The sequence below is a fragment of the Eublepharis macularius genome, chromosome 8 (genome assembly GCF_028583425.1).
Source record: "Eublepharis macularius isolate TG4126 chromosome 8, MPM_Emac_v1.0, whole genome shotgun sequence".
Lineage (NCBI taxonomy): Eukaryota > Metazoa > Chordata > Lepidosauria > Squamata > Eublepharidae > Eublepharis > Eublepharis macularius.
Window position 1 is genome coordinate 28,120,528 of NC_072797.1, and position 12,668 is coordinate 28,133,195.

The 12,668-nt window shown below is 42.9% G+C and overlaps 1 protein-coding gene across 1 annotated transcript in view; it reads left to right on the plus strand.

Annotated features, from left to right (window-relative positions):
- The window catches only part of PARP8 (poly(ADP-ribose) polymerase family member 8), a 184,000-nt gene that overhangs the window by 102,948 nt on the left and 68,384 nt on the right, over positions 1 to 12,668 (plus strand). The window contains exons 5-6 of the mRNA XM_054986734.1: positions 426 to 496; positions 10,988 to 11,065. Of these exons, the coding sequence (XP_054842709.1) occupies positions 426 to 496; positions 10,988 to 11,065 (149 nt within the window). The remainder of the gene's footprint in view (positions 1 to 425; positions 497 to 10,987; positions 11,066 to 12,668) is intronic.

A 12,668-nucleotide genomic window follows, 5' to 3' on the forward strand; every position in this document is an offset into this window, starting at 1 on the left:
TGACAGTGGGGTTCAAGCCTGGCTCCCCCCAATACTAGTGTGACATTCTAACCACTTATACCTCAATTTTCCCCCCAGTGAGGACACAAAGCAGCTTCCAGTATCACTCTCTGGTCCTCCACCTTATCCTCACAACAACCACCCTGCAAGGCTAAAGAGAGAAAGTGGCCCAAGTTCATCCCATGAGCTTCCATGGCAGAGGAGGAATTCTAATCAGGCTACCGAGACCCTACTTCATTCAAGCCACTGCATCACATTGTCTCTCCATGCCATTGCTTTAGTGCTTTTGTTATTAGACCACAGTTCAGGCCCATTACAGTGGATAGAAAATGTGCTTTAATTAGCAAGGCAGTTCAGCTTGCACCTCCCCCCTCCTAGATATTGCCTTCAAATGTTGTCCTTTTTTCCCCTTTCTGTCTTTTTAGAATTGCGAAAAACCAGTGATGTCAACTGTTGTTTATCCATAAAATCAAAGTTACAGAGAGAAAATGGAGAGGTACAGTATTCTTCCTTAATGCAACCCTTGTGAATATCTGAACAGAGTGCAAATGAACAAGGTGCTAAATCAGAGGGAATATATATATCCCTCATGTTGGTTTAGGTCAAAGTTCTGTGTTTTGATCTAAAGGTCTGTTTGCTTTCGGAATGGGCACATAGAACTAGCCCTGATGGTACAACAAGGTGATTTTGAGTATACAGAAGCTGTGTACTGTTTAGAGCTTCTCCGTGAAATATCTGTTTTTATCTGATAGTCTACAGCTGGAAATAAAAGATACTCGATCAAAAGAAAGATGGCTTGATTTTCAGCCAGTACAGGACCTATTAGATTTGATTAATGTTGAGAGATTGCGTCTTGGTGCTATATATTATTGAGAGTTCCTATTGACCCAGTTGTGTAGAACATCAGTGTACATAAGTTTCTCTTTTCTTTGCACCACCTATGAGGCAGCCCTATAATCTGGCTAGAAAGCCCCCCTGAATAATTCAGTTTTGCATAGTTTGTGGAAAGCCAGGAGAGCAGGAGCTTTCCTCAGGCAAGCCATTCCATAATGTGGGGGCTACTACAGAGAAATTTGGATTAGGCTGAAGTTGATAGTGCAGGAAGTCTGAAATATTGGCTTCAGGAGATCTTCCATATATATATATTGCACTTTTCATGAGAATGCTGGTGACAAGGTTATGCTCTGGTTATTATGTTCAGAACACATCACCATAGTCATATCAAGAGTCTATACATCCATAGTGACATTCCTGGAAGCTACTGTCGGTAACCAGTAGAATCTCATTGGTCTCTCATGAAAGAGCCATGGATTAATCACTGAGTATCTGTATTGCATGCAGAAGCTCCCAGATTTTGTTCCATGAAAACTGTTGACATTAAAAAATACTGGGTTGGATGGATCAATTGTTGTATCTGGTATAGGACAGAAATTGCCAGGAGATGTCTGGTTTTCATGGTATCTGTCAGGAGTAGAGATGGGTACAAACCAGGAAAATGGTGGTTTGTGATTCGTGAAAAGCAGCAAACCATGAACCACCATGAATTTGCCCAGTTCATGAACCAGTTCATTTGGTTTGTGGTTCGTCACTTTGCACAAGAAAAGTGTTGCTTTCAAACGCAGGCAGTTTTTTTCAGCTGATGGGGATCCCCTCCCATTAGCTGAAAAGAGGCTGGTGTTTGAAAGCAACACTTTTCTTGCCATTTGCAAATGGCAAGAAAAGTGCTGCTTTGAGCTTTGGTAAACTCGAAGTGGGAAACCCAAGGGGGTGCACACCTCTAGTGACAAACCGAAAAACGAACCAGCCTAAAGTTCATTGTGGTTCGTCAGAAATGGGCTCTAACTAATTGCTGGTTTGTGAACCACAAACCGGCTTGGTTCGTGATGAACGTTGGTTTGTATTTCGGTTCATGCTCATCTCTAGTCAGGAGCAATGGCACATATCTACCTTGGGCTGGAGAAACTTCCTCTAACCTAAGAAGCCTTCCTTCAGCATAACTAGAGTGCCTCTTCTCATAAAACTCTCTTATTTTTATCCTTAGAAAATTAAAAGTGAGATCTGAGTCACTATCACTCCTTACAAGTTATATAATTGTTGCTTCCAAGGAAGAACCATTGCTTGCACCCAGGCTTAAGCTATTGCTGGCTTACAGAAAACTCAGAAAAAAATGTTGTCCTGGTTCAGTCGAGACATCATAATCCTCCAGGCATTTCTCTTGCAAGAAAATAATGGTGCTACTCTGTAACTCTCCCTTCCTTTTTGGTGGGCACAAGTTGTTCCCAGTTCTGTTTGCAGCCTGATATTTTATTTTATGATTCTATCTTCAGTAGTGATGCTGCATTTGGAAAGACTCCCTGGTTTATGTGAACTATAAATATTGCAGCATGCTTCTCCTTTAGTTGAGGTCACTTACAAGGAGAAAATAAAATAAATCCGTATTTTGCTTCAGAAAAAAGGGTGGGTGTGAAAAAAACCCTCATGTTTTAGGATTTGCTTTAACATTGGTGACAATACAATTTCCCTCTGACCACAGAATGTGTGAACTTGAAGGCAACTGTAAAAAGTTGGATTAGGATCACAAGCTGTGGAAATTGCTAGCAAATGGAATGTGATTTTGAGCAGAAGCCCTCCCACATCATCTAGTCACTCAGTTACAGACTTGTGTACAAGACATGAATGAAAAATGTGTAATAAACTAGATCAAAAATTGCTTTGATCTAAGAGGAGAATATGGGTGACAGGATTCTAAACTATTCAGTAGTACAGTCATTATATAAACCTTAGAAATACAACTGTTTGCAAGGCATTTAAATGAATAGCTCCAGGTTTCTATGGAACCACATTTAAGTTGCAGCCCCGTTTTTCAGTATTTCTGAAACAAAGACACAGAAGAACACTATTTAGCAGATGGCTCTTCCAGTCCAAGCTATATTGCAAGCAGGACTGGAAACCATTTTCAGCTTTTTGTTCCACAGCTGCATAATTCTTATGCAGAATCAGTATAATGTTGGAGGGGTCTTATAGATACCATGGACCTCCAAAATGACAAATAATTGGGTTCTAGTTCAAATCAAGCTTGAATTCTTCCTAAACTAAAATGATTAAACTGAAGTTTGCAGATCTGTTGTGTAGGACAGCTAGAAAGCTGACCTTTATGTGAACCCCCTTGACACCAGACCCTAGGAAGGCTCCTTCTCAGGAAGAGAGGGCAGTAAAAATTTAACTTTGCCCTGGAGCTGAGCTGAGCTGCCACCATTTGACTGAACTGTCAAACTGGGCTAGAAAGATTATCATTTGGGTGATCTTTGATGGCCCAGAAAGTCTCTGGTGAGTGGCATATGTGGAATCCCAAATTATTGGAGAGAGATGCAGTGGGACCCACCAGGAATTTTTCTCCTAAATCATAGGATTGGAGTGAGGGAGGAAATCTGCCCATTGCAGAAGGAGTTTTAAAAGACCTGTAGCCAGGGCTGGCATGCCCATTGAGGCAGGATCGGCCCCCGCCTTGAGTGCTGAGGCACCGGGGGTGGGGGCGTGCACCGCAGAGCTGGCAGCGGCAGCACTGGTGGCTGAACAGGAGGGATGGGAAGCTGCTCGCGTGCTGCCCTGGCCGCCTGCTGTGCCTGGCCCGCAGCTGCTGCAGCCTTCCAGCCCTCCCGCCCTGTGCCACCGCTGCCGCTGCCAACATATGCCCCCCGCTGGGTGCAGCCGCCGCAGGCCAGGCGCAGCAGGCATCCAGGGCGGCAAGTGGAACAACGGAGCAGGAGGGCTGGGAGGACCCACGTGCACCTCCCCAGCCACATGCGATGCCCAACTGGGAGCGCGGGCAGCCTCCGTGTGCCGTCCCAGTCACCTGCCTCACCAATGGGGCCGGCTTGCTGTGTGATGACGTCTCACACAGTGACATCATCACACACACTCTGTGTGCACGCATAGGGGCAGCCTCGGGCACCAGAAACCCAGGTACCACCCTGCCTGTAGCTCTTTTGTCAGTGTGTTCATTCAGGACCAAGAGCAGGGGGGTAGGATTTAATCTATGTCCTGTGTTTGGGGGAATGGTACATCCATTCTTTTGGCTTGGATTTTGGGATGCATCTGACAAAGAGAACTGTAATTCTTGAAAGCTTATGCTACAATAAAGTTGGTTAGTCTTACAGGTGCTACTGGACTCTTTAGTGTTTTGCAACTACAGACTAACATGGCTCTGGATCTATAACCTTAAGTTAGACTACTTAGAATGTTTTATTTTTCTTCTTTAGTTCTGTTTAGTCTTTATGCCTTCCTAGCATGTCTGTGCTTGAAACATGTTTAGGATAGCAAGATTCAGTTCCAGCAGCACTTTAAAGGCCAACGAGATTTCCAGGGTATGAGCTTTCAAGAGTCAAAGCTGTATCTGACGAAGGGAGTTTTGACTCTCAAAAGCTCACACCCTGGAAATCTCATTGGCCTTTAAGATGCTACTGGTCCCAAACCTTGCTCTTCTTCTACAAAACAGCAGTTACCCATCTGAAACCATATTTAGGATAGTACAATAAAAATCTTTCTGTGTTTTAAGAAGAGGGCTATGTCAAATTTCTTCCCCACATACCTAATTGTTCATTCATGCTTAACAATCTGCATGTGCTCAAAGGCTCACCAGTGCCCAGCTGCTGATGAAAGCCTGAAAATCAGTTTGGTGGTGGCAAGTCCAAAGAACATATAGCCAAGGGAGTGAAAGTCTGGAGTCTTGCCCTCTTGTATGCAAGTGTATGCACACATCTTCCTTGGGGCTATAATAAGGTTGTTAATTCATAGGATCACCATAACACACAGCCCTTCGTATATAACAGCTCTTAGGCTCTGTAGCTCTTAGGTGTCATCACTAGAGATGGCCAGGAACTAGAAAAAATGTGAACTGTGTGGTTCATGGTTCGTCACATTTCACAAACCCTGAACCCCGAACTTACATGAACTTGCCCCAGTTTGTGAATGGGTTCGTTGGTTCATGGTTTGTCACTTTCCAAGGCCATAGAATGACCTCCTTCACAGTCAGAGATGCCAAACTTACAGGGACTCTTCAGGAGGTTCTCCTCCAGCCACTCTCCAAGTTGGGTGAAGATTGCATTTCAGATGTCCGAGTTAGAGACCACCAAAGCAGGTGCCCTCTGAAAAGTTATACTCCTTCTGCTCTCATAGAGCAGAATGGGAGCTCTCTGAAGACTGAACTAGATGAGATGAATTACATGAGGCTATGTGAATATCTAGACTCATGTCTGTTCCTTCCTGCCCATGTCCATTTTACACCGGGTGAACGTGTGTACTGTAGCCCTAGTCCATGCACATGTCGGGAAACTGGTGTAGTGGCAGCCAGAGCTGCCTATTAAGATTTGGAGGGCTGCCTTCGGTGTTCCCAGGGCTGCAGAAGTTCATCCCCCCCCCCTGTTGCCTAGGGAATGGATTGATCAGTACCAGGCTGTCTGCAGTGATGAACCAAAAAATGAACCAATGAATTGGCCTAAAGTTCGTCATGGATCATCAGAAATGGACTCCGACGAACCGCCAGTTCACAAACCACGAACTAGCCAGGTTCATAACAAACTTGTTCGTATTTTTGTTTGTGCCCATCTCTAGTCATCACCAGTTCCTGGGAATTTTCAAGAGTTCCCCACATCCCCTCTTCTTTTAACATGGGGATTGTTCATGATATCAGAAAACTCTAAATCCCTGTAAATGACTACATTAAGTAAGACTGGCTAAGATATATGTTAAAGAGCAAGTGGCTGTTTTTGTATGCTTTTGCAGGTGCTACAAGTCTATAGATGATTCCAGGCACTCAAAATTTGCACCCAAGTTGTAACAACAGTTTAAATGAAATTGTTGGGTTTTATGAGCCATCAAGTCTCCTGTGACCTATGGCAACCTTATGAATGAAAGACCTCCAAAATATCCTATCTTTAACATTCTCAGATCCTGCAAACTGGAGGATGTAGCTATTACTTTTTTTAAAAAAGGGGAAGGGGAGAGACAAAAGGAGAGAGGCTGCAGTGAGCCTCCAATGCTGTTCTTTGGTGGTACAGCTGGGAAGGGGAAGGGGAAGAGAGAGCTGAAGCCCCTTCTCATGATCCTGTTGTTGGTACTGATTCTTCAGTGACTGCAGTTCTGCCAGTAGACAGGAAGTAGTTACTGCCCTTGCCTGCCTCAGACACAGATGTCAGCCGACAATGGGGAGGGGGTTAAGTCTTTTGGTTAGTTCTTGTTAACATCGTTCTTTTAAAATTTGAATTCTGGGTCAAGAGAGATGTGGCTGGTGTGATTGATGTAGAACTGTAAAATGAATATATTTTCCTTTCAGAAAATAGCCTTTATATAGTACCACTTTGTTGAACTGTTTGAATGTATTTATTTAACTTCCATACTCCTCTCCACCATGGTTAGTGCTCAAGGCAGTTTACAACTACCTGTGATTTAGTACATAAGTACAATCAGGGGATTGTTTGTAACATTAAATTTGGCCCTTACTCCCTTACTGTCTTGTCCTCAAGTTGTTTCCTCCTATCAACATTCAGTCTGTGTTGATTAATAACAGGGTTACCAACCTCAGGGTTCAGCTTGGAATTCTCCTGGAATCCCAACTGATCTCCAGACTACAGAGATCAGTTCCCATGGAGGAAACTACAAATCCAGAGGGAAGATTCTTTGGTATACCATAGAGTCTAGAAGAAACAGAAGCCCTAGAGTGGTTACAGAGGGTGGATGCTCTAGGACTTCCACTTCAATTTTTTTTGTACCACAGAGACCATAGAGTCTATAAAACTGATTGTCATCTGTAATGACACTGAAGACCAGAGGCCAGTTGGGGGCAGAGAGGGATGGGACTGTTCTTAACTGGTATCCTACTATGGGTTTTCAAAGTGGATTTTGCTACTTAATACTAATCAGAACCCAAAGAGAATTTAAAAAAAATATTTCAAGGTTCAGTGGCACACAACTGTATAGCAGTCAATTATACCAGCATAAATATTTATGATCAAAAGTCTAGTATGATGGCCATAACACATGCACACAGATGCCTAGAAATAATGCATACAGAGGCCTACAAGTAGAAGAAAAAGTAACAATAATAATAACAACTGCACATATATACCATTCTTCTAGACAGTAGGAAAGCGCAAGTTTCCAGCAGCACCTATAAGACTAACAACATTTGTGGTAGGGTATGCGCTTTTGTGAGTCATAGCTGAAGAAGTGAGCTGTGACAGATAGACTAACACAGCTACCCATCTTCATCTATCTTCTAGATAGATTAGTGCCCAACTCACAGTTATAAACAAAGTCAGTGTTATTATTTCCACAATACAGCTGGAAGTCTGACAGGAATGGCTTACTCAAGGCCACCTGTTGAGCTCATGGAAGTAGTGGGATTTGAACCAGCAAAGTGCTGATTCTCATCCCAACCACTTAACCACTAAGGTGGGAAATTTAAATTTAAGATTTGGATATTAGTGAAAGGAAGTGACTTCACAGGAAGGGGGGAGTTGGAGGAGCTGACCTTTGCCCTGGGTATATCATCACAAAACATGACATCACATACCTGTTGAGTTGTCTCCCCAAACTTCACACTCCCCAAACACTGCCTCTAGATTTTCAAGAATTTCCTAAACTGGAGTTGGTAACTGTAATTAAAATACTAAGCATTGTAAATCAGCCCAAAGAGTTACATTGCCTGTGTAGATTCTCTGATCCTTAGTATATGACTGAAGTTAATTAACATTTTGCACTGCCTAGTGGTTTCTCTAATGACTGATATATTCAGCTGGTTTGGCTCCAGCCTAAAATAAATGCATGTAAGGGAAGAATTTTATCGTTTTGCCTTTCCCATGGCAGACCTTTCCCTCAAACTATTCTTGGGAGACCCCCATTCCCTAGAAGTAACATTGGGGGTTATTTTCGGCCGCAATTGGGGTAGAAGGCAGGGAAGTTGCCTTTTTAGGTACAATCTGAGCCCCTGTACTCTGTACTATGGTTTTGTTTTCAGTAACTTGCAGAAAGACGCTTTCTTGAACATGTGATCCATAGCTTTGGGAAATGCTTTCTTAATTAACTACTTACGTAAGATCCTTTCTGTCCAAGGAGACTAGAAGAGATATACACCCCCCTTCTTTTTTTAAAAAAATGCTAAACTCAACAAGGAAGAGAACACATTTTTCACGTAATCTTGCTAACGGTTCAAAACTAGCTGGAACAAATGAAATCCTGTTTCTGTACATATTTCCTGTTAACCGAGGAGAACGTTTTTGCGGGACCCAAAGCCGTTAAATCAGATGATGAGTTAAAATAGCTTGTTCTCTCTCTCAGCATATTTTTCTTCATTTCTGGAAAACGCAGAGTTGGTTTGAAAAGCCTTGCCTCCTCTGAGGCTTCTTGAAGGCCTGTTATACATCCTTAGAGATGGCAGAGAGGAGCGGAAGAGGCTTTCTGAAAATAAGTGAGGTTAAGTGTTCTAATGAGCAGTGTGACTCTAGCTTGTGTAATCAAATTGTAATTCTTAGCTTTGGGGGTCTTTAAGTCAACCAGATTTCCCCAGTTTCCATTGTCCCCTTCTATGACCCCCTCATCCAGCCCCACCCAAACTGCCATAATTCTGAATTTTGAACAATATTGAGTCACTCTGGGTCATGGTTATAATACACAGGCCTCTTGTAAGTGCATGTTGTTGCTAGGGGCAACTCTTAAGTATCCTCAGAACAGCAAGATTTGGGGTTTAGCTTAAGCAACCTCTTCAGTTTGCATTCTTCACATTGTAGGGTTGAAGGATTGCTCAGATAATGGCACTGTGAGGAAGGCATAGGGTTTTTTAAAAAACTTATATTTGGGGTAATGTTGGCCTTTCCAAGGTATAAAGACACCTGAGACTAGAAATCCATCAGCATGCAAAATACTTAAGGTTGATTTGATAGCCCCCCACCCCCTTTGACCAAAATAGTCTGTCTTTTTTGTAATGTGTGTAGGGTTTTATAAAGCATCCATGTATCCATCCCCTTCAGCAGGAGGCCATTTTGGCATCTGAAAAGGTGGGAGATGGAGGGAGAAAAGAGCACCTGAATCTGCTGTGCTACGTGCCTGATCAGGATTGGGCCTCACAGGATTTTTAATGGCGCTTACATCAACTGGTTAGACCCATAGATGCCATAATGTCTAATTGTGCTCTCTGGGTCAAACTACAAGTGACACCTGACACTAGTTGGATACTTGTCAGCTTCCCTCAAGTTTTGATGGGAAATGTAGGTGTCCTGGTCTTGCAGCTTGTCTCTCCGACTGCTGTCCAATGGACTTTTCAACTGTCACTTGTCCAACATTCCGCCAAGCTGCCTACATTTCCCATCAAAACTTGAGGGAAGCTGACAAGTGTCCAACTAGTGTCAGGCGTCACTTGTAGTTTGGCCCTCAGAGAGAAGAATTGGACAGACACTTGTGGGAGTCACAGCAGCATGGTCAGTTGCAGAACCCCTTCTCAGGTCTTTCCTGTTGGGCCTTTCTATGATGGCATGGTATTTTCTTCAACTGCCCCCTTAGAGTGGCAACAGGAAAAGCTAAATTTTTCTATTTTGTTTCTTTTTATAGATGCTTATATTTGTGTCCTTGGTCTCAGTTCTCTGTTTTTCAAACTTTATTTGGTAGATGTGCTTGTATGATGTACACACGTTATACAGTTCAATTTATATAACTACTACAACAACATTTGATTTATATACTGCCCTTCAGGACAACTTAACACACGCTCAGAGTGGTTTACAAAGTATGTATTATTATTCCCAAAACAATAACCCTGTGTAGTGGGTGGGGCTGAGAGAGCTCTGGAAAAGCTGTGGCTGACCCAAGGTCACTCAGCTGGCTTCTAGTGGAAGAGTGGGAATAGAGGTGGGCACGAACTGGGAAAATATCAAACCGTGTGGTTCATGGTTCGTTGCATTTCAGTTCGTGCCCGCCTCTAGTGAGGAATCAAACCTGGTTCTCCAGATTAGAGTCCTGCCGCTCTAAACCACTGCACCAAACTGGCATACTTGCAGGCCTTTAAATGGGTAATAAATGTATAGGGTTGGGTTCTATGAACAAGTTCTTTGTGTGCTCGATTGTCTCTGCTGTGGAGCTCACTTTGTCTGCCTCTGAAGCTTCCTTTTGCACAAGATCACTGTTTTTTTAATGGGCCCTTGCACAAATATAAGTTTTATTGGAAGCGCATTCCATGGCAGAGACTATGAGCAGAACTACAAGTGACAAAAGGCACAGATTGGACACTTGTCAGCTTCCCTCAAGTTTTGATGGGAAATGTAGGCATCCTAGTCTCGCAGCTTTGCTCTCTGACTGCTGTCCAATGGACTTTTCAACTGTCACTTGTCCAACATTCCGCCAAGCTGCCTACATTTCCCATCAAAACTTGAGGGAAGCTGACAAGTGTCCAATCTGTGCCTTTTGTCACTTGTAGTTCCGCTCTATCTAGCACATATGGAACTCATTCACAGGGTCCAGACTATAGTGAATTGAGGCACAGATAATTGGAAGAAACCTGTAGATATATTTATAGAAAAAGATGGTGCAAATTGTGAACAAATTAAGAATCACAGATGTGCATCAGGAGAAGCAAAATCAAAATGGGGATTTGGAGGTTGAAACAACATGAGAAATCTGAAATCTAGGCAACAATCCTTCTTGGAACTTGGAGGATGGGATACTACCTGGGGTTGCCAACTGCCTAGAGACAAAATGTCCTGTCCCATTAATAAGTCTTAAAGGGACGTCATTTACCTCCATGCCCGAAAAGCTTCAGCTGCCTATTTCCACACATTCAGCCTCCGTTAAAGGGTCAGCACATTTTTTTACCAGGCAACCCTAAGTGCTAACTCACCACAGTGGTCTGTCTTTTTCTAATTTACAGTTGCAAGCAGCAAGTTAAAAGGAATCATTGATCAATTTTATTCTGTCCTTTCCCCCACCCCCCTTCTTAAATCAGGAGTCAAGGCACAGCAGTGCGGTTGAAGAAGATTCAGAAGGGGATAATGACTCAGAAGAGTTTTACTATGGAGGGCAGGTAAGAGTGAATTAATAAATTTTCTTGCTAGCTATGGTTTGAAAGGTTGCTGGGAGAGCAAGCACCCTGGTGATGTCCTCCAGTCCTTTCTGGGTCCGACAGTTTGCTTTAAGACCACTTCTGATGTCAGTTTTTAACATATAGTTTACAGGCACACTTACTCATGTAGTAGATTGAGCATGCCTGTGGAATTCAGGAATGGTTTAGCAAAGTCCATTTTCAACAGGACTCATTTATTCAGCACAGTGATGGGAAGTATGCACATCTTTTTGGGACTTTGCTGGTGTGAATCTTAAACTGTGAGTGTGGATATGAGTTTCATGTATTGATCCTTCACATATTTACTTGGCAGTAAATCCTGTTAAGCTTTTAACAGTTACGGACCAGGGTACTTAAAGCATTACTTAATCCCATTTGAACTTATCTACCAGTTCAGATAATCTGTAAAGGCATTTTCCTGTGTACTCCCGTCTTCAGAGGTGAGATAGATGATCACAAGGGAGAGGCTTTTCTCCGTAATGACACTCTATTTATGGAACTGCCTCCCAACAGCAGCAAACCCAGCACTTAGCCTCGGTAATTTTAGGTGACTGGTGGAAACCACCTTTTTCCCATCCAGGCATTTAATAGGAGTTCTGTTGATTTGTGTGCTTTGATTGGTTTTGGTGGTTGCTTGGTTTTATTGGCTGCTGTTGGTTACATGCTGCTTACCGCTATATGTGATGTCAGTTAATTGTTTTATTGGGTTTTTAATTATTATTGAGAGTCCCGTGGCACAGAGTGGTAAGCTGCAGTACTGCAGCCCAAGCTCTGCTCACGACCTGAGTTCGATCCCGGCGAAAGCTGGGTTCAGGTAGCCGGCTCACGGTTGACTCAGCCTTCCGTCCTTCTGAGGTTGGTAAAATGAGTACCCAGTTTCCAGGGGGTAAAGTGTAGCTGACTGGGGAAGGCAATGGCAAACCACCCTGTAAAAAGTCTACCAAGAAAACGTCGTGGTGCGACGTCCCCCCATGGGTCAGTAAGGACTTCATGCTTGCACAGGGGACTACCTTTACCTTTACTTTAATTATTATTTATTCTGCTTTTAATGACCTGAATTGGTTGGGGGTTTTTGGGCGGGGGGAAAGCTGACTCATAAGCCTTGTATATGTGGGATATAAATGTTTGAATAACTCAATTTATAAGTAAGAGCACTTACCTTTGCTAAATAATTTCCCAAACAAACCTTAGAGCTGAATCCCATAGATCCCTTCCACTAGTAAAAACCCTTTTCTCCAATGGAAGAAGCCTTCCTGCAGTTCAAGAGGCTACCCTTCGTGTCAGGGTAAGAACCCTTCAGTTGGAGGAAAGAGCTTCTGCTAGTGGAATTCATGGGATCCAACTCTTGGTATAGTCTGTTAGGCTCAAAAATGCATACTACTGAATTTCAATGTTAGAAAAAGTCAGTTACATAACTTTTTTCAATACAAAATAGCAAAAGTCCATTTTAGGCATTTTTCAAGTCTGAGTCACCTTGAGATTTGCTGATTATATATATATATTTTAAAAGAGTACCTGTCTTTTCTCTCTTTTTCTTTCTCCCTGTGGAATTCAAAATACTAGC